The sequence below is a fragment of the Cimex lectularius genome, unplaced genomic scaffold, assembly GCF_000648675.2.
Source record: "Cimex lectularius strain Harlan isolate CLEC.00 unplaced genomic scaffold, Clec_2.1 scaffold154, whole genome shotgun sequence".
NCBI classification, from domain to species: domain Eukaryota; kingdom Metazoa; phylum Arthropoda; class Insecta; order Hemiptera; family Cimicidae; genus Cimex; species Cimex lectularius.
In genome coordinates, this window is record NW_019392807.1 from 998682 (window position 1) to 1022111 (window position 23430).

A 23430-nucleotide genomic window follows, 5' to 3' on the forward strand; every position below is an offset into this window, starting at 1 on the left:
GATAATCGTGTTGACAATTTTTATCCATCTCTTTCTAATAACATAGCGTTTCAATTTTGTTTTGCTCAGAGCCGTTTCGCTCGCTTCACTGCACAGCCACGAATGATTCAGAGCATCCTTGCCGGAGAGCCTCTCGCTAAAATTAAATAAAACTTATTAAATAACATTGTTCAATTGACTCCATGTTGTGTCATGTCTTTCAAATGATATTAACTCATGGAATTTGTATATTAAGAGTTTTGTTTGTTGAATTAAATGAAGTTTTTCTTGCTTAAGTTTTGTTTTTCCTTTGGAAGTTGAATGTAAAGAAATATTCAAAGTCCATCATATACATTCTGTGATCGTAGAATGTGAACATTTGTACATTTCACACATTATTATAAAAATATAATAGGCGTTTGAAAGAGCCATAATTTATTATTTAATTCTAATTCCAAAGCGTATTTTTTTTTAATAACATAAGTTTCTCTAGAACATTATAGATGACATATACAAATAGCTGATACATAAATCATAATTTCATAAGCATCATCTTTTGCCATGCAGATCCGCTTTTCTTGAAATGTGAGAAAAATGTTCTCATACTTGTGGAGGGATATATTAATTTCTAACTAAAAAATTCAGACTTTTGCTTTCATTACCAAAACTTGTATATCCTCTTTATTTTTAAAACATGGATATGGGTTTGGGCAGGAAACTAATTTTTTCCAACCAATTTTGCATCATCGATTACTCGATTTCTCTCTTCCGGAAAGAGCTCATGATTTGGTAGGGTTAAGGTTGGGGATTGTCTAGGTCAGGTTGGGGTAGGGCCAGGATGTGTTAGGTAGGGTTAGGGTTAGGATCAAGTTAGGTTAGGTGAGGTAAGGTGTGTAACCTAAGTTACATATCCACGATTTGATGTTTTTTCAAATTTCAAAATTTCAGTCAGAATGCAATCTGATCATAATTATTACATAATAATTAACTTATACAATGCAGAAAACCTTGCTAATAGTAATAAAAATGAATTTCCAAATGATCAAATGACTTCATCAGTTAATAAGTAGATAGAAAATCAATAGATTCATATATGTTTATTAATTGCAGACTGTCAATTTCAATCAGTCTATGTTTGGGTCCTTTCTTTAAAGAAACAAAAAATATATTTTGGTACTAGGGATTTTAAAGTGAAAATATAAAATAAATACAACAAAACAATAATTTAATATTGTATATTTATTACCAATAGAATATGTTTTTACATAATAACATTTGTTTCATAACAATTGGTAATGTTTTTATATTGTTACAGCATACAGTACATGTATGGGAAAGTATAAGTATTTTATTAAATAAATTACAACACAGCCAGATGTGACATTTCAATATCACTTTTCATTCATCATAAGTTACATGTATCTCATCTACAGGTGTCTGAACAAATTATACCCGATTATGAATTTTTTGTTTTGTACATTCATATTTTACATTTGATAACAAAAATAAATAATAAAAAACATAATTACAACAATAAAATCAAGTCATATTTGCTTAATGGTCATAATTGACCATATTAATTATTCTTTTTATCTAAGCTTTTTGGTTAAGATGAAAAATTAGTGTCACGAGCAGGATTTGAACCCACGACCTTTGGGTCGACACCACTTGAGCGGTGTATTGAACCGAAGTCGTAGGTTCGAATCCCGCTCGTGACACTACTTTTTCATCTCAACCAAAAACCTTAGATAAAAAGAATAATTAATTGAAATAATAAAATCAAAGTAGAAGAGGCAGAACAATTGTGATTTTCATTTTGTATTTAAAATAAAAATATTGTGTGGATTTTATTAATAATTGTGTCTAAAATGGATGAGTACTTAACAGCAAACTTTAAATATAATCTATTATTTTTCAATACTGTCAGGTTAAAAACTTACACGTGTGTTTTAACTTTTAGAGTCGGTTTTGAACGAAAGAGTATTTGTGGTTGATTTAGATGAGAAGTGTTTTTCTTTTTCTTCTGTTGTGACCATTTTTAATACAGTTCCCTGGCAAGAGTTTTGCCAACATTGTGCTTCTGTTTTTCTTTCGGGAGATTGGCGCGGGCTTTGTGGTGCGGATTGTGTGTCTGCACCCGGGACGACAAATAACGGACAGTTCAAGTAAAATTCTCTGCCTCCTTCTTGTGGAGGTGAACCAATTGGGACGTCTCTGTTCATCTTAGAGAATTTATGTTTAGGCCTTCTTGTAGTGTTGCTATTTTTGTTTTGAGATAAAAACCAACTAATGGGATGCTGACCTGGCGGTGACATGAACCCATCTTCTATAGAACTATCTGTGGTCTTTTCATCCTGTTTGTTTGCTTGACTAGATATTTCCAGCAGTCTTGCTGAAAGTTGGTTAATATGATTGGACCATATTGAATTGGTCTCTTCATCTTGATCGTGTAACAGACATGAAAAATCAGATGACCTCCTATCGAATCTGCTGACCATAGGATCTGATTTCGAGCTCTCCGTACTATTAGATTCACTAAACCAAGGCGGGATTGATTTCAAATGTTGTTTAAAAGGCATTGTTTCCCTTTCCTGCTCCTTAGATGAAAATGACTCAAATTTTGACGTAGATTCTTTCTTGATTGTGATTTTCTGTTTGTTGCTCTCAGAGCTTTCTTCAAAAAATTTAAATTTCTTAGCGATCAAGCTTGTTTTTGTTTGTGATATACTTTCATCAAAAGAAGTCTGGCCCAAGGTTATTCCTAGTATTTTAGGGTGTGGATTTTGATTTAATGCGCCTAAACCACCCCTTTCAGGAGGTAGTGGCTGTAAAGTTATATTTGATCCAGTATCGCTTTGTTTTTCCTTAGTGCTTCTTTTTTCTTCCTTTTCGAAAATGCTCACTTTTTTGGCAAGATTAAAAACAGGAGAATTTGGTATGATTTCTGCTGGACTGTTATTTTTTAGAGGTGGTTCAGTACTGTGTGTTGTGTCTAAGTTGCTGTTATCTAGTACAAAAGTGGCTGGTTTTTTAATAGGGATCACATTATTAATTTTAACTTGGTTCAACAAGCTTAGAGGAGTAGGAATCGGACTGCACGTCTTTTCCAATAAGCTCAGTGGCGTTGGTATGGTAGCACAAGGTATTCTCGGCATTGTTTCCTGGACAATTTTCTCACTTACAAGATTTTTTTTCTGTTCTGAATTGACCACAGATGAACCCGGAATCATTGCTAAAAATAGATCATTTGGCTTTTCATGGACAATGGGGGGTGGCATTTCAATCATATTAGCCAATGTTTCATTTAACTTTGGAAGTATTGTTTCCATATTTTGTCGAACTTCTGGCTTAATTATACTTTCCTTAGCAGTCGGTTTGATGGTTTCTTTATTCTCAAGCGAATCTGCTTTATTTATTGTCCCTGTTTTCAAAGGTGGTGTCTTATTTTGAGGAGTGCTTGCCGTGAAGGTCTCAGTTTGCGGGGTAATTTTGCGTTTACCCTCTTTAGAAGAGTCACAAATACTTGGTTGAGAAGAAAGTTTAAATTGTTTTTCATTTCTGTGGACTGGAAATGAAATGATTTTAACTGAATTTTGCTCTTTCTCTTCTTCTTTTCCTACTGGAAGGTTGTCCTTAGTCAATACCAATTTCTCTGATAATTCTGTTGTTGGCAAGGTTTTTTCTATTGAACTAACAATACGATTTTCATCTTTGTTTTGTAAAATTGGCTTTATTTCTAGCTTTTTGTTATCAGGTAATGTATTAAGAGCAGAAATAACTGGAATTAATGATGCTGTCTCACATACAACTGGAATATCAGAGTTAATTGGAACCAAAGATGCTAGAGTATCAGGTAGAGGCGATTCCCTTTTGATAGTTGGCACATCTCCTTTTGAATTAGCCGCCTCTAAGCCCGTGGTTTCGGGGCTAGGAGTAATCCTGCTTGTCACTTGCACTTCAACATTATTTGCATTCGGCGGTTTATTTTCTTTTTGATTTGCTGCATTAATCGACCCATTGATGGGTGAAAGCGTACTGATTGGCTGCTCTTCTGATGGATCAGGCATTTTTTGCACTAGAATTTCAATTGCATTCAAAGGTTTATTTTCATTTATCAGCATTTCAACTGGTTTGAAAGGATTGTCAGCTCTGATTGGCTCAGGTTTAACAGGTTTAATTGTAGGGTTGTCCAAAACAGGCAGTCCGTTCGCGGCAACAGGAAAACCATTGTGCTTCTTTTCTGCTGCAAACTGCTTTTCACTGTCTGCCAAAATTTGGATAGCATTGAGCATTGATTTACGATTTGTCAATTTATTGCTAGAGATGGTTTCTGGTGCTGTTGTCGCATCTAAGTAATTCTTAAGATTTTCTTTTGATGTGTTTAGAGAAGGTGGAGGCGGAGGAATCTTTCTATAAAGCCATGGGTGATTCAATGCTCCCTCAGCAGTCAACCGCTTTCTGAAAATAAATTTAACTAATTACTTCACTTCGTATGATATAAAAACAATAGTAATTAATTAATTTTAAATGTACTTAAAGTAAATGTTTCAAAAGTGGATTATGTAGCATTACAAAATTAAGCTTATATTAATTCAATTAACTCTGTTAGATAATTTACCATACCAAATAATTAGTGCACTGTCAAAATCACTGAAAAAAGGAAATACTCTCATTGCATTAAAATGTTTCGATATTGTTTACAACTCACACCAACATACCCACCACCTACTTTGACACACACACACACACACACACACACACACACACACACACACACACACACACACACACACACACACACACACACACAAAATTCATGTGCAATTTTATTTTGTTTATTGTTTCATGTGTTTTTCATGATACTAATTGAGTACAGAAAATATAATTTTTTTGATACAATAACATATATTTTGATAATAATTGATAATTCCAGTAAAACATTCAGCTGTTGTACAGTAACACTTACTTATTAACTGACACATTATGTCAATAATTTTGTATTTCTACTAAATTTTAAATTAAATAAAAATTATATGAAGTAATTTATCATCGAATAATAAATTTTAACTAAAAAATAAATAAATAAATTCAACATAGAAAAATAACAATTATTGGATATCATTTTGTCTTATAAGATTTGATTGTCGCCATATTTTTCACCACACCTTTTAAAAAATAATATAACTGTATCTTCATTTCACATATTTTCTTAAAATCCATCTTGCCACAATAAATCAGTCTTTCTGTTTATCACTTTTTTTCTTTTTTAATGGGATTTTTGGTTGTTTTCAAGACGAGATCTGCAAATCAGAAGTGTTTCTTTATACTATTTTTATGCTATTTGATCAGTTGTTTGATTTAATTTTGTGTGTTTGAAATTTGTATTTGTTAGGTCTTGAATATTTTTTTTTTTAAGTTTTGAAAGGAAATCATTTCAAATTGGCTTAGTTTTTTGAATAACACTTGCTTATGAACTGACACATAATTTTGTATTTTCACCGAATTTTAAATAACACAAATGAAAAAATAATGTAATAAATTTTAAAAAATATATATATGTATTAATTGTACACATATGTATATACATTGTATCTTATTGTTTTTGGTTAATAAAGTATAAGTATAGTAAATATTGAGTTAATGTTTGCTTGAATTTTAGGCAGGGTCTGGTTTTCTCAAGACAAATAGTGGGAAAAAAAATATTAACATGGTTTGTCGGGCTGGATATAAAATTTTTTGCATAACAATTTTTTCACAATCAATTTCATGTTACACGGGAGTGCACAAGGGGTTTAGGTTAGATTGGGTTAGGTTAGGAACAGTTAGGTCAGGTAAAGTTTGGTTAGGGTTAAGTTACATATCCTTGATTCAATGTTTTTCTGTGAAGCTGAGAAAATATGCTACTGCAATTTTTGATTGTTTATTTGAATGATTTAAAGTTTTATGCAGTGCAGATGTGTGATTTAAAACAGGGCAAAACTAAATAATCCTTGTGTGTGATGTACATAACATTTGCATACTTTCATGATTTTCTGGGAGTTTCAGAGATTTTGAGAACTATTTCTAGCTGACTGAAACATTCTCTTTACCTATTTCAATGTATCTGTTACATATGTAATTTTTATTGTTTCAACAGTTCTATTTTCTTTTAAAATTTAAAATAGAATTTTATCGTTCAAAAATACCTCAAGTTATGTTGTTGCTTAAGATCTTATTTCCTTTTTGAACTGCTAGAATTATAGGACGACAGATGTTGAAAGGGTAGGAAATAGCTTGTTTCCTAAGGAGGACAATATTTCATAAATCTTCTTAATTTTAAAACATTCTAGTGTTGTTTATGTTGTGATGAACCTCAGTCGGTAGTCTGAAAAGGATTGTCTCAGATAATCATGGTCTTCCTATTATCACTGACTTGTGTTATTTTGTCAGGTGTATTATTTTTACAAATAAAATATGGTTTGTGGACGTAATTGACAAGATTGTGAGAAACTGACCATACAAAATAAATGTGTGCAAATACAACCAGGAGGGAAATAGTGTATAAATAAACATATCAGTGATTCTTTGGTGAATTTGTACATGAATAAATTTATTTGAATTTTTAGCATTGAGCAAGTGTATTTTTTTGTATAATAAATAAATCAATGACCAATATTTCAGTACTAAAAAGTCTCATTTCCCCTTTTTCGTCCAATATGTAATTATCGTATCTTACTTTTGTGTCTAATTTTTATGAAGTAGTTGTTTGGAATAGATTATACAAAGTTTACTATATAAAGTTAATCTATTGTAAGTATATATCTTAGAGAGATAATGTAGCTTTTATAAATTACGAATTCTAGTGGACAGTGGTGGCCGATTGGTTAGGACATCAAACTTGTATTTGCCATGCTAGCAGTCCTGGGTTCAAATCTGATGTAGCCCAAGGTTTTGTCATTGATTGTAATATGTAAGAAGTATTGGAAAGTGGTTTAACCCCTCGTCATCAACACCAAATGAATACTTGGACGTTAAGCCCTCTTGTAATACAGGAATTATTTTATTTTATATTACATTTTCTGCCTTTATCTTATTATCATTATACATTTTATTTTTAATCTTCCATCATCAATGGATGAATAAGAAGATGTTGTGGGTCTAGATTTTTTTTTTTTTTTTGTGGTAAAATAATTAGTACACTATTGTGGACATTTGATTCATTTGCCAAATCCAACTTGCTAACAAGGATGTCTATTAGTTTAAAAGTAAAATCAATTTTATTTTCTACTAATTCAATTAAATTTTCTGAATATTTTTGGTCTGTTTTAAAATACAACATATACCTGGAAGGAAAAAGTTAAGTTTGTTTATTGTCCCTGTTGTGTAGGAAAATCGTCACTGTAGAACATATAATAATGAATTGCAGAAAAAAAATAAAACCAATGGACTAAAAAGCGTAACATTTATAAATTAGGAAAAACAACCAACTACCAGTATATATATATTTAGTTGAGACTCTGATGTAAACGCAAAACCTACCATTGACAGACATGTCAGATAATTTTGAAGAAGTACAAGTTCAACATCTATAAAGACAAAACGTACTTATCAAAATGAAAGTTTTCTGTGTGATTCAAATGGGCTCGCGTGTAATTTCCAATGAAATGATACTGAATAGATATTTAATATGGAAATTTTATTCTCTAGAAGTTTAACTTAAAAATGTAAACTCCAGCAAAATAAATGTTTTAACATGGATATAGTTTTGGTCTGGATACATGACTATTTTTGCGTCACTGGGGAGTGTACATAGCTGGAGTTAGCTTAGGTTAGGTGGGGTTAGGTCAAGGGGGGTTAGGGTTAGGGACAGGTTTGGTTATGTATCTATAATTCAATATTTTTCCATGAAGCGGAGAAAATATGTGTGTGTGAAGCTGATGTTTTCTCAAATAGTTTTTAAACGTCCTATGACCTATGAGTGTAGAATAATTTAACACACACACATGAAACATAACAACTATATAATAAACAAATATAAAGAAGAATTTGTATCTTTTATGTGTAATCTGACTAAAATTGCAACAACACCAATCAAACATGTTAAAATTATACGACATAGTATTGGAAATTCAACATAATGTTTAAAGTTGTTTATAGTACAACGTTGTCTGAAAAGCTTCTTCAATAATAATAAAAATAATATAAATAAAACAACAACAAATAAAATATTAACAAAAAAGGATGGAAGAAAGATAAAAGCAAAAAATTATCTGCTTATTTCAATTTAGTGATTTTACTTAGAAAACAGAAAATTACATCAAAAATGAGAGTTGTATTTACTGTGAAATTAAACTAAAGTGGCCTATTGAACCAACACATGAGTACAGGTTAGATACCAACCTAACTGAACAATACTTTTAATGTCAAAATTGTTACTTTTAAATTTAAAATATGATAATTTAAAACAAAAGATGCTTTAGTAATCAAAATTACTAGTGATTTTACTTACCAGTTTAATATTAGACAGAGTGAAACTTATTCGTCTTTCCTGAGTTTTCAATACAATATTTCGATTTGGCGAAGTCTTAACTAAACGAGAACAATTATCACCCGTATGGTTTATCTATTTTTTTTTTGCTTTTTTAGTTAATTATAACTCATATAATAAAAATAAGGACTTATATATTTAATAACGGACCATTAAACACCACTTACTATTCCATCACATTGTGACAGACAAACATGCACTAATGTACTAAAGAAACACAAGTGTTAATGAGTTAAAGTGTTTAGGCTAATGAATTTTATAAATCAAATGTAATATTAGTCACGAAAATGGTAAAAGGACATTTCTATTGGTATAAACACTAAAAAATAATTTTCTTGCTGTAATCAGCTGACGTTCTGTAGCCACATCAAGAAGTAAGTAAGTCAAAAATGTCAACTTTATGGGGAATGCTTTTACAGTTTGCAATTTACACCTCAAGTTTTAATTTTTATAGTAGTGTTTAATTTTCAAGTGAGAACAAATTGTATCCAAATCTTAAAAATTGTCACTAAACCAAGCCCAATTATGTACCAACTACTTACCTAGTTATGTACACGCTTGATTTTATGTGCTCTTATGAATTGAATAATATAACCATCTTTTGTAAAAAAATATTTTATTTAACTATATTAGCTTTAGTTTTATTTAATATTAGCTAATTTATCAATTTTCTCGGAAGAATGCCTTATCAGTAAGAGATTTTTTCCTTGCCTGAAGAGGCTCAGAATTTTCAGGTAACCAGATAGGGATCTTGTCTCTTTCTACATCTTATACATTTTTCTAATATTTAGGTAAAAGGATTTTTTTTAAATGAGGTTTTTGCTTTATAATAATGACTTTCATATGCCGGAAAGGAAGTGAATTTTCCATGACTTAATATTTCAGCGTATGCTTATTTTTGGGGGTGTTGGGTCATGAGTATCCATCAAATTATTTTAGACGATTTTTTTTCCATGATGTTTGATTAAAATTTGATTACTGTAGTAAGTCCTTTTGTAATGCAAGGGGTAGGATAGGCCACAGGGTTGAAAATGACCAAAGGGATGCTACAGCACCAAAATCAATTCAAATAAGTTCATTATTTTATTATAAATGTCTTTTCTTTACATTTTAGGCAAGCAGGTTTAGAAAAATTAGACAGACTTGCCTGAAATGAGTTCTAAAACTCTGAGACACCCAGAAAATAAATTTTTGCTGATAATTATCCAATTCTCCCATTTAAAGATATGGCTTTTTTCGGTTAAAAATTACTTCATTTTTGGTTTGAATTGACTTACTTCTTCCCTGTGGCTACAATTTTTTCTGATCAACATTTTTTTCTGTTTGTAAAAAGTTTAAAAGTAATACACACTTTTTATACGGCATTTATATCAACTTGTCCAATAGTGTCTTGACTCAATTTGTAACACATTTAAACAAAATAAAACAGGTAGTAAAAATTAAATACTTTTGTGTAGATAAATAATACAAATACAGAACTAGAAATAATTATTTTAAAAGAATGGCATTACGAAAGAAATGTTTTTTGAAAAATATAACAGAGAATGCACTAATCCCATTTGTTTGTCAAATTTGACCTGATGTGTTTAGAATGAACGAAAAAAATAAAAATAAAAAATAAATAAATTTTTTATTTATTTATTTTTTATTATTTATTAATAAAGAATTTGAACATTCCGTTTTCAATGATTTGATATTATTTCAATTTATTTTAAATGACAAAAAAATAGTGCATTTTTATAAAAGTGATATTGGTAAACCATACATCGTTTGATTTTGATGATTAATACCTTATAAATTATTTGGCATTGTAAACTGTTCTAACAGAGGTTAGAATATTTTGAATTTGTATGCAGTGATGGTTTCAGTTAAATCGAAACATCATAACCAAAAACTTCCTTGATGCTTAAAAAAAATTTCTCTTTGTCTTTGTTGTAGAGTTGCTTAACATTGCATTATTTAACTCCATTTTGTATTTGATTTAGAAGGAATTTGTCTTTTATTTGCATTCACTCACTCTTTGTTTTGAACAAGCAGTTTGCTGATGAAATCCTTCGCTTGAACGGAGATATCATCAAAAGCCTCATCATCGTAGTCGTATTTTCCTAAAGTTACATTTGACATTGTTTCAATGTCATTTTCTCCCATGAAAGGCGATAGTCCTGACAACCTGAAACATAGATTTCAAGACATAGACATAAAAAATGCATTATACATCTTTTGTTTAGATTATGAATTTGTTTACTTACAAAACATAGCAAATAACGCCAACAGACCACATGTCAGTGGCACACGAAATTTGGTCAAAATTTACGACTTCTGGTGCTACGAATTCAGGAGTACCAAAAAGTACTTGTAATTTTTTATCAGGTTCAAACTTTCTGGCAAGGCCAAAGTCAATAATCTTAATCCTATTTCCAGTTTTTGTAAGGCAGAGAATATTTTCTGGCTAAAAAAAAAGTTTAATTTTTTAATTGTCAATTTCAATAAATGAGATGCATCAATTATTTAAAAAATCTTACTTTTAGATCCAAATGGATTATATTGTTAATGTGAATAAAAGAAACTCCTTCACATATTTGTCTCATGAAAACGGTGCAAGCTTTTTCAGTCAATATGAAATCATCATCTATGACACGTTCAAATAATTCTCCACCGTCTATCCTGAATTACAAAATGATTGATTTATTAACAACACTTAGATGCTAGTATATAAAAAGAATTTTTATTTACTTACATCTCAAGCACCACACACATTGTGCTGTCATTTTCAAAGGCGTCGTACAGTTGAATCAGTCTAGGGTGTCTCAGTGCCCTCATTATTTCAACTTCCCTCTCTACATTTTTTCTATCTTGTCTTTTAGCAATGCTAACAAATTTTGCAGCCAGAACGAGCTTCGTTTCTTTGTCTCGGCATTTGTATACAATACCAAATTTACCCCTGAAACAAATAACAACAAATCATTCATAACAACAATTTTGTAATATAGTATAATTAAATATGAATGTTTAATTAAATGAAGTTACTCATTATTGGCTCCCAACCTCTATTTATAAAAATGAAAAGTTTTCTGCATGATTTAAATGGGCACGCATGTAACTTCCGATGAAATGAATCTGAATAGATATTTAACATGGAACATGAATAACTTGATTCTCTAGAATTATAACTTAAAAATATAAAATCCAGCAAAATAAATGTTTTAACGTGGATATATTTCTGGGCTGGATACATAATTTGAATGACTATTTTTGCGTTACTACGGAGTGCACATGGTTGGGGTTAGTTTAGGTTAAGCTAGTTAACCTCTACTTATGAAAATGAAACGTTTTCTGCATGATTTAAATGGGCACGCATGTAACTTCCGATGAAATGAATCTGAATAGATATTTAACATGGAACGTGAATAAATTGATTCTCTAGAATTATAACTTAAAAATATAAAATCAAGCAAAACCAATGTTATAATGTGGATATATTTTTGGGATGGATATTTGAATGACTATTTTCGCATTGCTGGGGAGTACAGGTTAGGTTATGTATCTACAATTCAATGTTTTTCCATAAAGTGGAGAAAATTGTGAGTACAAAGCAGAAGTTTTGTCAATTAGTTTTCAATTGTCCTATGAGCTATGAGAACAGAATAATTCAACACACACATGGAACATAACAACAATATAATAAACAAATATAAAGAAGAATTTTCTCTTTTATGTGTAATCCTAAAATCCTAACATGAAGTAACCTCTACTTTTTATAAAAAAAGTAAATTTATATACATATAGTTAAACATTTTTAAGGTGGTTTTTTAAATTTAGTATAGTGTAAATTAATATCATTTCTGCAGAAGGGCTTATGTCCACACATTGGGTTCTGACCACTTAACGACAATTGTAATAGAAAATTTACAAATTGAATATTTAAAACATACGCAAAACAATAAAATATATGGCAACAATGACATCGAGGCAAATATTTGGCAGAAGAAATCACACAATGACGAGTGCAAACTCTGTAATCATTCAACTGTACTGATTTAGTTTGAATTCACCCAAAATGAAGGACATTATGCAAATATTTTTAGGGATTGTAAATCACCGACGAATAAATTAGCAAGAGAAAAAGCTGTTGTTTATTACATCCCGGGTACAGATTTAGGACGTAGGGGAGTGCTAAAGAAAATAATTTTAGAGAGAGAGCGAGGCATCAAATCCCGATAGATTCCCATTTTGACAAGACACCAAGCGTTATCCTGTTAATAGCCCCTTGGGTTCGATGCAAATATTTCGGATCCTATTATTACATTGGAACGATTGGAATGCGTGAAGTGTCTGGTTCTATTTCATTTCCACTATTTAATTCCCTTGTGTGGCGTGTAAAAATTGGAACTGGCCCAAATAATAAACAAGACAGTATAATTTGATAAAATCAACTTATTTCTGTTTTCTTGTGAATGTAAAAATTCATTATCTTTAAAACACTAACGGTTCACTTGTTTGGGAAAGGGGAGGAGCGAATATGATTTCTTAATTTTTATATAAATGTTTATTTTATTTTATGAATTTGGGCCACTTCTTAATTGAGGTTCTTTACTAGTTTGTTTTATGCTTATATTACTTGTTTATGCTCTTCATACACATTGAAAAATTTGTTTTTGATTATGTATGTTCTTTATTCTTTTTTAATTTACGTACTAACTTTTTATACAATATTTTTTACTATTCATATAATTTTGTTCCTGTTTAATCTTTTTTTTTCTATGTACCATTCACCAACCATTTTTGTACATTGGATTTATTCCAATGTCCTGCTAAACCTTTTTCTTCTTACTTCTTTCCTATTTGAAATTAAGGTTTAGCACTCAAATTTTCATCTTCTGTGATCCATCTCTGCCACTGGATTTCCTGGAAAATTTTCGATTCTTTGATGAAGTACAGAATTCTTCTCAGGTGTATCGTATCTAGTGTGCTTTTCCTAATTACTAAAGTCCTTTCCTAGTCATTTATTGCAGGGCAGTTCCACAAGATGCGCTGTGTTATATCTGTCTCTTCTAGACATAGTACACATTGGTTTGATAAAAAAAAAGTTTTTAGTTCCTTTCTGTTCAGTAGATTTCCTCTTTTTGGGGGTGTTTTTTCAAATAGCCTTTTTGCTTACTCAATGCCTGATGTTCCCGGTGGTTCTTGTCTGTGCCACAAAATGGATTTGGAGTTGTTTCTGAGGCTAACTTTTTGCCTGCTGCCTCATTGCCTAAAATTTCCCCATGACATGGGACACACCTTACGTTGTAAATCCCAGTTTTTTAGGATATTCAGGTAGTTCCAAGACAGGTTTTGAGTTGATCTCCTAGGCTTTATAGCTGTGTAAATATTCTTAGGATTTTTCCTTTCTGCTGAGTAGTATTTTTTTCTACCTTTAGGTTGTTTTTGCAGTTAGATTGTCTGATTTCCTCATGCCTGACATTCCCAGGGTTTGCTGTGGCTCACATTTCTGCGACAAAATGGATTTGGACCTATGATTTGTTCTGAGGTTCCCTTTTTAGCTATGTCTCCGCTGCTTTGTTACCGGAAATGCCTTCAAGACCCACTGTAGGATTAAACTATGTAGATGTATATTGAGTCCCATTTCATGAATTTAGTGGTTGCATTTCTTGTACGTTTACATTGTAGAGATTGTGACATACCAGGTGCATAGGGGTCTCTTCTGCTTCTTCATAGAATCTGCTCATGTCATGTTATTTGGTGATTTTCCTTATGATTATTTGGAGATCGTGAGATGTGTTCGGGTGTGATGTAGGTTTAAATTTCTTTATCGTGCCAACGTTTTGATCTCAATAAAGATAAAAAATTTGGCACGATAAAGAAAATGTTTTTCTAAACCTACGTCACACCAGAACGCATCTCACGATCTCCAAATAATCATTAATTAACGGTCACTAAATACCACACAGTTCTTCCTTATGTTCATTCAGTCCACAGTGGTCCATGAAAAATTCTGCAAATATTCTGAGTCTCTTCCTTCTTCATTTCTTTGAACGTCTTTCCAGGAGGTGAGTGATTTTAATTGTTTCCTCACTTTCATCACACCTTCTTTCTGAAGATGCTAGTTGATAGTACCCTATAGCTATTGGGTTGTCCGGAAAATAATGCAGGATTTTGGTATTAAACAAAAAAAAAGAAACTAGTTACTTTAAAGCAATGTTCTTTAATCAAAATAATTTCCCATACTCTCAATACATTTCTCCCAACGTGTTGGTAACTTATTAATTCCGTCTGAGTAGAATTCAGAATTTTTAGAATTGATAAAGTCAATAAATGCATTTTCCAGTTCCGTTTGATTTTTGAATATTATGTGTTGTAAGTAGTGGTCCAGGTGTCTAAAAAAATGGTAGTCAGTAGGCGAGAGGTCCGGAGAGTAGGGTGGGTGAGGCAAAGTTTCATAGCCAAGCTCCAATAATTTTTGTGACGTTACACGTGACACATGTGGTCGAGCGTTGTCATGCAACAAAATGGGCCCTTTCCGATTGACCAAAGAGGGCTTCATTACTGCCAATTTCTGATGCATGGTATTAATTTGGTTACAGTATGATTCAGCATTGATGGTTTCGCCAGGATTTAAGAAGCTGTAGTGTATTAAACCAAATGAAGCCCACCATACCGTAACCATTACCTTTTTTTGATGAGTTGGGGGCTTTGGAAAATGTATTGGAGCTTCTCCTTTGTCGAGCCACTGTCCAGAATCCACTTTTCGTCACATGTAACAATTCTGGCCAGAAATGGGTCATTTTTGTTTCGACAAAGAAGTGATGCACAAACATCAAAGCGCTGATTTTTTTGGCGATCGTTTAATGAGTGTGGAACCCAATTTTCGAGTTTTTTCACTTTTCCAATCGCCTTGAGGTGGTCAGCGACGGTCGTTTTACTGACTTTGAGTTGCTCTGCAAGTTCTCGAACAGTTGTTTTGGGGTTTTCTTCCACCACTGATCGCAGAACATCATCATTAAGAGAGGAAGGCCTTCCACGACCTTCTTCATCTTCAAGGCTGAAATCTCCCTCCCGAAATTTTTTAAACCACCTTTGCACAGTGCACTCATTAACACAACCCTCGCCCCAGACTTGGTTAATGTTTCTAGCCGTTTGGGCTCCGCTTCGGCCGAGTTTAAACTCGTAAAAGAAAATCGTACGAAATTCTCGCTTTGACATTATAAGGATGACTGAATTATTTCCAAGTAGCGGAATGCTACAGAGGTAAACAAACAATATCATTTGGAAGAGGATTAATAAGTGTTGACATTCATACAAATGAGTAATCCTGTAAACGTAAACAGAATATTTTATATAGATTTTTTTAAATGAAAACTTAAAATCCTGCATTATTTTCCGGACAACCCGATATATCACAAATGAGTTCTGGGCCTATCAACGGTTTTACAGCCCATTTCCTTACAAGGACATCTGCTTCTTTGTTCCCTTTATGCATGTTCAGGTAACCAGTAGAGAATGATTTTGTTTTGCACCTAGCCTGCTAAGCTTTTACGATTAATCTTTTTGCATTTATCATTCTTGGCATTTTTAAATAGTATCTTTGTTGATTTGTTACCTGAAAAGTCCTGGAATTCACTGTAAAGTTGAAAAATTTATGGATCCGAGTTTTTTGTGCATTTAGGCAGTTCCAGACTAGTTTTGGAGGCTTGAGAACTGCCTAGTTATTTGAATAATTCGGCTTGAAAGATGGTTGTGGTGTATCCCATGGCCATGTGCTCATATTTTGGCCCCTTTATGCCTATTCCCATATCATTTATGACATTCTAGTCATTTATATACATTGAAAAACCCTAGCCTTTTATTTTTTTTGGTTTATTCTTCCGTCTTACTCTCTTTTCAATTTTATATTGTATGGTTTTTAAAAGCGGGGTCGGTTATGTTAACTGGTCGTCTTATCGTCATTTTAGGCTAAGACTTTTGGAAGAAACCAGTGATATAAACGTGCTTTCAGGGTTTCTTTTGGTTCGTGATTTGTTCTGTGGTGTATCTATTGTTTACAATGGTCAAAGGAAAAACTAGGTAAAGGGCAAGGCGCGTTTATTTTAAGCCAAACGATCTACGTTTCCTAAGGCATTTCACCCCACCCGAACTATAGCTCCAGCCAAGGCCACTCGGACATAGTATTATTAACTGACACTCAGCTCACTTTTTCACGGACAGAATTTAACTTGTCAGACAAATTTTTAAGCGTTTGTACATATTCGTTTAATAGAGGAAAAGAAGACCCTGCTTGGCAAGCAACTAGCATCAAAGAAGGCATGGTGAATGTGAGGAAATAACGGACACAAATAATCCAAAAACCTAGTTAGATATGGAAACAAAGAAACTATAGATGTATCAAAGGAATTCTAGCAGGATCAGGAATGGGCACATGAGAAAGACGCACCTGTAATAGACAGAGAGGGACAGCACAGACATACTGAAGATGGCGAAATGCCGAACGCGACTGATAGACCGACCCAACGAGGATAGGGAGACCAAGATGATCGATAACGATCAAATTATAAATACAGAGCTTATCCAATAGGTTCTATAGTTTTGTCAAAGTTCTCTGGTAAAAAGCATGTCGGTATGAAAAATTTGGCAGAATGAAATATGTCCTGTTTTGTAAAAGAAATCTCGGAAAGACGGGGCCTTTGGCAGAACAATAAATTTCTTTTAAACTTTGGTTAATGTATATGCAAAATCTTAAGTAAAAATTACCTTCTTCATTTCTTCCCGTTTTAAAGGAGCAACAGAAAAACTACGCATTTTGCCTCCCCCTGTTTATAACCCTGATATCGCTCGATCCGACTACACTATTTTCCTGCCCTATTTTTTTTCTTGAAAGGACGGGTCTACTTGTCGGGAATGTGATACGCCTGGACTGGGAAAGATCGATCTCGTAAATAATTAGATAACTGATAGAAAACATCAAAAAATGAACTACCTCTTAGTTGTGAACCTGTCTGTTCTTTATGAGATTTTCAAAAAATTTAGCACTTCCATGTTGTATTTGATTTTAATGAATTGTCGTCTTTGTACTTGCATTTATGATTGTTGAATGTTGATCTGTTGTGTCCGAGTCTTTGAACATTCGTCGTTTGATAGGCCCAGTTCATCCTGGTCTGTCTATTCTCGCTCTGTTAGTCAGAATCGTTTCAGCATTGGTTGACTCTGTGTAGCTGTTTCGTGTGTGAAAGCCAGTGAAATTATATATGTATTTTTTTAAATAATTTAAATCTGCAGATTGCATTATTATAATAAAGTAAGTTAAATAATTCCTGACATAAAGGGCTTAAGGTTAACTTCTTGCTGAATGTCGCGGACCAGCAATCAATCCAATTTAAAACCCTTTTTTTCATATTATTTTCAATTAAAAAGCCTTGGGCTACTCCAGGATTCGAACCAAGAACCACCAGCTTGGGGAGTAGGAATCTGTCGCCCTAATCAATCGGCCACCCTCCCCTTATTATAAACAAGAAAACTACCTTATTATTTCCATTCCTGCCACTTTCAACATTCTTTACCTTTAGAGAAAAAAATTACGTGGGTGTTACAGAAAACGCACACACTTATACGCAAAAACGTGGATTATCAAGACAAATCCGTCAGATTTAAAGTTTTAGGCTTGTAAATTCTTTCAACGTGTGTTGGCGTGAAGTAGAAAAGAACTTATTTAAATATAGACGTTAATATAAATGACAATTTTTTTAGGAATCGAGCCAGGAGTGGTTGAATGCCATCTTTTTCCATATTTATATATATGTATTTTAATTTTTCAATTGCCCGTTCCAATAGATCTGAGTTTTGCGACATTAATAACTTATATTTTCATTTTATCTGTACCAATTTAACCTCTCAAAATAATCCACAAATATTTGCTCACGGTCAGAACACTGACACTACGGCCAGCACTACAGCCGGAGGACACAGGCTAAGAGGAAAGAGCCAACTCTGGCAATCAATACGAGTGATTAAGGGGAAAGGAGGTCTCGGGGGTAGAAAGAGTTAGGATCGAAATCTTGGTGTGGATTGGAAGCAGGATCGAATCACGTTCGTTGACAAAAGGAATGTTTAGGCCGATGTGAGGGTTAGTGATGATTCTTCCCTAGACTTTTGGAAGGATTGGATGCGCTGGATATTGGATGGCTTGGATTGTTCCATGCTTAAGAAAATGGCCGCAATGCCTTGTATAGAATTCATTAGATTTCGTGGCCCGATTGACCAAATAACTAATTAATCTTTATGTAAGGTATTGGTTTAGATAAAAAAGTCAGTTCTGTTCTACCACTTGAGCTATCGTGACTTCGATCCACTCGGATACCAACCTCCCATCTCAACTCACCTTTCGACCACCCAATGCCTTGTACAGAGTTAGTCAAGTTTTAAGATTTTGGTACTAAAAGTCTTCCTAGTCCAAGTCTTCTGTTAAATTCTGTCTAGGTGTAGTCCTAAGCATCAGACCTGAGTGGAAGTAGCTCCTTGTTATGTACGATAGGGATTTGTTTTTTCAACGTAAAGTTTTAGATCTTAATTAAACACAAGCTGTCAAGTAACGTCGACGTTTGTAAAAGTCAAATTATTATTCGATTTTGTATTGTAACCGAGATGGTTTCTGGTTTTGGTATTCTGTCAACAGTCCAAAGATTTTGTGTATATTTAAAACACATCTTGTATCAATTTGGCTTTATCAAGAGAAACCTTTCCTTCCCTTTGGTTGAATGCTTTGACTTATTATTTTTTAAATTAGCTCCTTGTTTGTTCAACAAAAAACAAACACTTTCGCGCCGTCGATTTCTCGTTTCGTGGAGTTCACATGGGTTAGGGTAGTTTAAGAATGGTCAGGTTATATAGGGTAAGGTTAGGATTAGGGTTTGGGTTAGGCTAAATATCTATGAATCAATGTTTTTCCGTGAAATCTCGTGAGCAAGCAAGAAAAAGCAAATCCTTAAATATATCGCAGTATCTTAATGAATTTGCCCCCCTTTAATTCATTTGAAACTGTTTCAACTGTAGTTGCACAGAATCCAGTCAGATGGACTACTGCACTAGTGAGTAAGATAAATACAATATGATAAGAAAATACCAAATGCGATTGTCCTGAAAGCACCTTTTGTATTTCTAAACGCGCCTTCAAGGTCTGGCCACTGGCCAAAAGTGGACTCAATTTAACATAATTGCTCTATGTACCATGACCTTCCGTCAGGAATTTACGGAAAGAGATTAAATTTCACTTTATGGACAGGGTGGTGTTGTAATTTTCTTGGTGCATCTCGTTGCTGTTTTTCCACTTGGCTCAACGTGTCCCATCCCTTTGATTCGTCATGCCAAAATGGGTGGTCATTATTTAAAAATTATGTATAAATTGGTCTTCATATTTCAACTAAAAGAACCCAACTTTTGGCGATGCATACAAGTACAGCAAATACTATCTCATTGGTTCTCTCTCTAAAGAATTAAACATAGACTAATTTTCTTAGTAAATACAACACAGCATATAGCAAATAGCATATAGCATTACCGAAAAAAAAACTTTTTTACATTAAGCGACCAAGGAAACTTATGAAAAGGAAAGCGACTAACGTCCTTACGAATAGTACATAATTTTAAAAAATCGTCATACACAATATTTACGTAAAAGTTTAGAATTTGATTTTGGTTCAACTGAATTTTTTTATGGGGATGTACATCAAAGATATGTAAATCACGGTTCATTTTTTAAGAGCAGCTGTGGTTCGAATAAAGCACTAAGAAAATTTTTACAATGGAGTTGTAAGTATTTCGTCCTACTGTAATTTGCATTTGTGAACTTTGGAACTGTTCCCAAGAGGTGCAGATTCGCCTGTTGAAAATTATCGCCCCGCCGGCGCGTTCGGGTCGAAGAACCCTTTTGAAAATACCCTCTGATTTTCTTTTCAGACTTACGATGAAAGTTGGTCAATGGTTTATGTCCAGGCATTCAACTGTTTATGAAACGGGGGAAAAAGTTGAAAAATATCCTGTTTTGTTTAACCATTTCTTGGCCGAATTAGCCTCAGAGCAATCAACTTTAGCACCACTGAAGTTAACATATACTTGACCTCTTTTGACAGGTCTGGTCCCATTCACTGCACCTGAGTACTCGTTATTCCTAGGGCTACTGGGGGATGTCGCCCTTTCATACACGCTCATAAATTACATTCACACACACCAGACTTCATTCACGATCAAAGTATTCGACATTGCTCAGGGTAATCGGGTAGGATCCTCCCTCCACATTCACGCTACTAAATTACATTCAAACTGCCCCAGATTACTCGATATTCGACGGATTAGGTTTACCACCTTCATTCATGCTAATGAATTTGCTTTTACTCTCCACACATCACACATTTACCCCAAAATAATCGTTATTTCTCCATGCACGCTAATAAATTACATTCACACTACCACAGAACATTCGAGGAATGCTTAAATGCTATGCTTATGATTGCAAAATCATTCATGTGCATAGTCCATACGAATAGATTCTTTGCAACTAAGGCCGAAGTCTTTCCATTCACACTGGCCCGGATTACTCGCTATTCCTCGGAATTATTGGGGATGTGGCCCCTCAATTCACGCTAATAAATTACATTCAAACCGTTCCAAAATCCTCGATATTCTTCGGTGTAATAGGGCAGAAGCCTCTCCATTCGTTAAATTACCTCCACAGACGTCAGTCATACTGACCCCAGAGTACTCGATACACCTTGAGGTTCTAAGAGAGAGCTTCACCTCCATTCATGCCAATAAGTAACATCCACACTGGCACAGAATACTCGATATTCCTCAGGGTTTTAAGGGATGTAGCCCTCCATTCAAGCTAACAAATTACATTGAAACTAGCCCAGAATACTCCATATTGCTTGGAGTAATTAGAAAAGAAGGCTCTCCATTCACGCTGATAAATTACATCCAGACTGCCCAAGAGTATTCGATTTCTTGGGTAAGTTGGAATGTGGCTTCTCCATTCACGCTACTAAATAATATCTACACTGTCCCTGAGTTCTCGATATTCCCTTCTAATTGTAAAAGCATTGTCCTAAGGGAGAGCTTCCCTCCATTCATGCAAATAAGTAATTCCACACTGGCACAGAATACTCGATATTCCTCAGGGTTTTAAGGGATGTAGCCCTCCATTCATGCTAACAAATTACATTCAAACTACCCCAGAATACTCCATATTGCTTGGAGTAATTAGAAAAGAAGCCTCTCCATTCACGCTAATAAATTACATCCAGACTGCCCAAGAGTATTCGATTTCTTGGGTAAGTTGGAATGTGGCTTCTCTATTCACGCTACTAAATAATATCTACACTCCCTGAGTTCTCGATATTCCCTTCTAATTGTAAAAGCATTGTAAAATATGCTGAAAGTGTATTCTTTCGGTACATAACGGGCACCTACGAGTTTATTTTTTGCCAGCAAGAGCTCATAAGCCTAGTATGACCTATGGGTCATAAGTACGGCGTACAAAAAATGTCTTTATCTGCAGTAGTATGGAAAAAATCTTGCACAGTGATTTTTCCAATTATCTCTTCCACTCTTAAAATAAAACATATTGCAACCGGTGTTGTTTTAAGTTTAATGGGAGTCGAGTATTCAGTGTCAAGAGAAGAATCGTCTGCGGCGACGTCTAGAGGCGGACCATGCTGGCAATTCTTCCAAGTCTGAAATAGACCGGAAGCTCGGTGACCGCGTTTCAGGAGTCGACCCATTTCACGAACCAATCTTGCCATCTTGCCGTTTTCCCCCTAATTCGACTTTACACAAAGGAATTTGTTTCCCGAGTGAAAAATGTAGGGTTGAACTTATATCGGATGTGAAGGATTCTTAAAAAAATGCCAACTATTTTACGTTTTATTAACGCCGTGAAGTTCACATTTAATAACATTGCCATATGGCACTTGATCAAAAAAATTTAAGGGGCCATCAAACCCATAAGTTTTAACTGACTTTTCGTTCTTGGCGGATGAATTTGCTGAGTGGCAAGCTGATAAAATCCTGACCAAAATATTTAACATATAGACTTTTTTCTAGTGTATAACCCTCTCACCCAAGAGTACTCGGTATTCCTTGATGATTGATCCACTGACGATAATAAATTACATTCAAACTGGGCCAGAGTACTCGATATTGATCGGAGTAATTCGAGAAAAAAAATCCTCCATTTAAGCTAATAAATAAATTCACACATTCCTAAAATACTTGATTTCCGTGCTGGACTGAAAGCCTCCATTCCTCTAATAGATTACTTTTACTCTCTGTAAATCACACTCTCACCCCAAAATACTCGATATTTCTTAGAATATGGAATAGTCTCCTCCATTCACGCTAATAAATTACATTCAAACTCCCCCCTTAGTACGCAATATATCTTGCGGTAATAAAGCAAAAACCTCTCTATTTACGCTAATAAAATACTCACACACAATTCACACTACCGCAGAGTATTCGATATTCTTCGGGGCAGTAGGGCCGAAGCCTCTCCCTCCATTCACGCTAATAAATCACATTCACACTGTCCCGGTGTTCTCGATATTAATTCCTTTGGACTGTACTGTTTTTGTAGAGAGTTTCTTACTTATACTGGGGAAAGAATACAAATAATCTAACTAACAATTTGACTCTCACAAGTGTCTAGCAAGGCTCAAGGGTTGTTAAGAGGTTGTTGTCACATCATCTGTCCTAGAAAATGTCTTAATATTTTTGACAAAGTTTGGCCTCAAATAAAAAATGCCCTCAGATCTACTTCTTCTATCCTCTGGTTCACTTATCTGGTACACCAAAGCTCAGCAAAAACAAGCTACCCACACATTAGGCGGCATACAAATGGGAACTAAACAATTCGGGCATTGTCACACATATAATCTTCG

General features: G+C 33.8%; 1 protein-coding gene across 1 annotated transcript in view; it reads right to left on the bottom strand.

Annotated features, from left to right (window-relative positions):
• Positions 1 to 1889: 1889 nt before the first annotated feature.
• Positions 1890 to 23430, bottom strand: part of LOC106664694 (serine/threonine-protein kinase 10-like) — a 57255-nt gene continuing 35714 nt past the window's right edge. Inside the window, exons 4-8 of the mRNA XM_014390632.2 lie at positions 11244 to 11447; positions 11029 to 11170; positions 10756 to 10955; positions 10524 to 10676; positions 1890 to 4437 (exon numbers count right to left, since the gene is read on the bottom strand). Of these exons, the coding sequence (XP_014246118.1) occupies positions 1929 to 4437; positions 10524 to 10676; positions 10756 to 10955; positions 11029 to 11170; positions 11244 to 11447 (3208 nt within the window). The 3' untranslated portion in view covers positions 1890 to 1928. The remainder of the gene's footprint in view (positions 4438 to 10523; positions 10677 to 10755; positions 10956 to 11028; positions 11171 to 11243; positions 11448 to 23430) is intronic.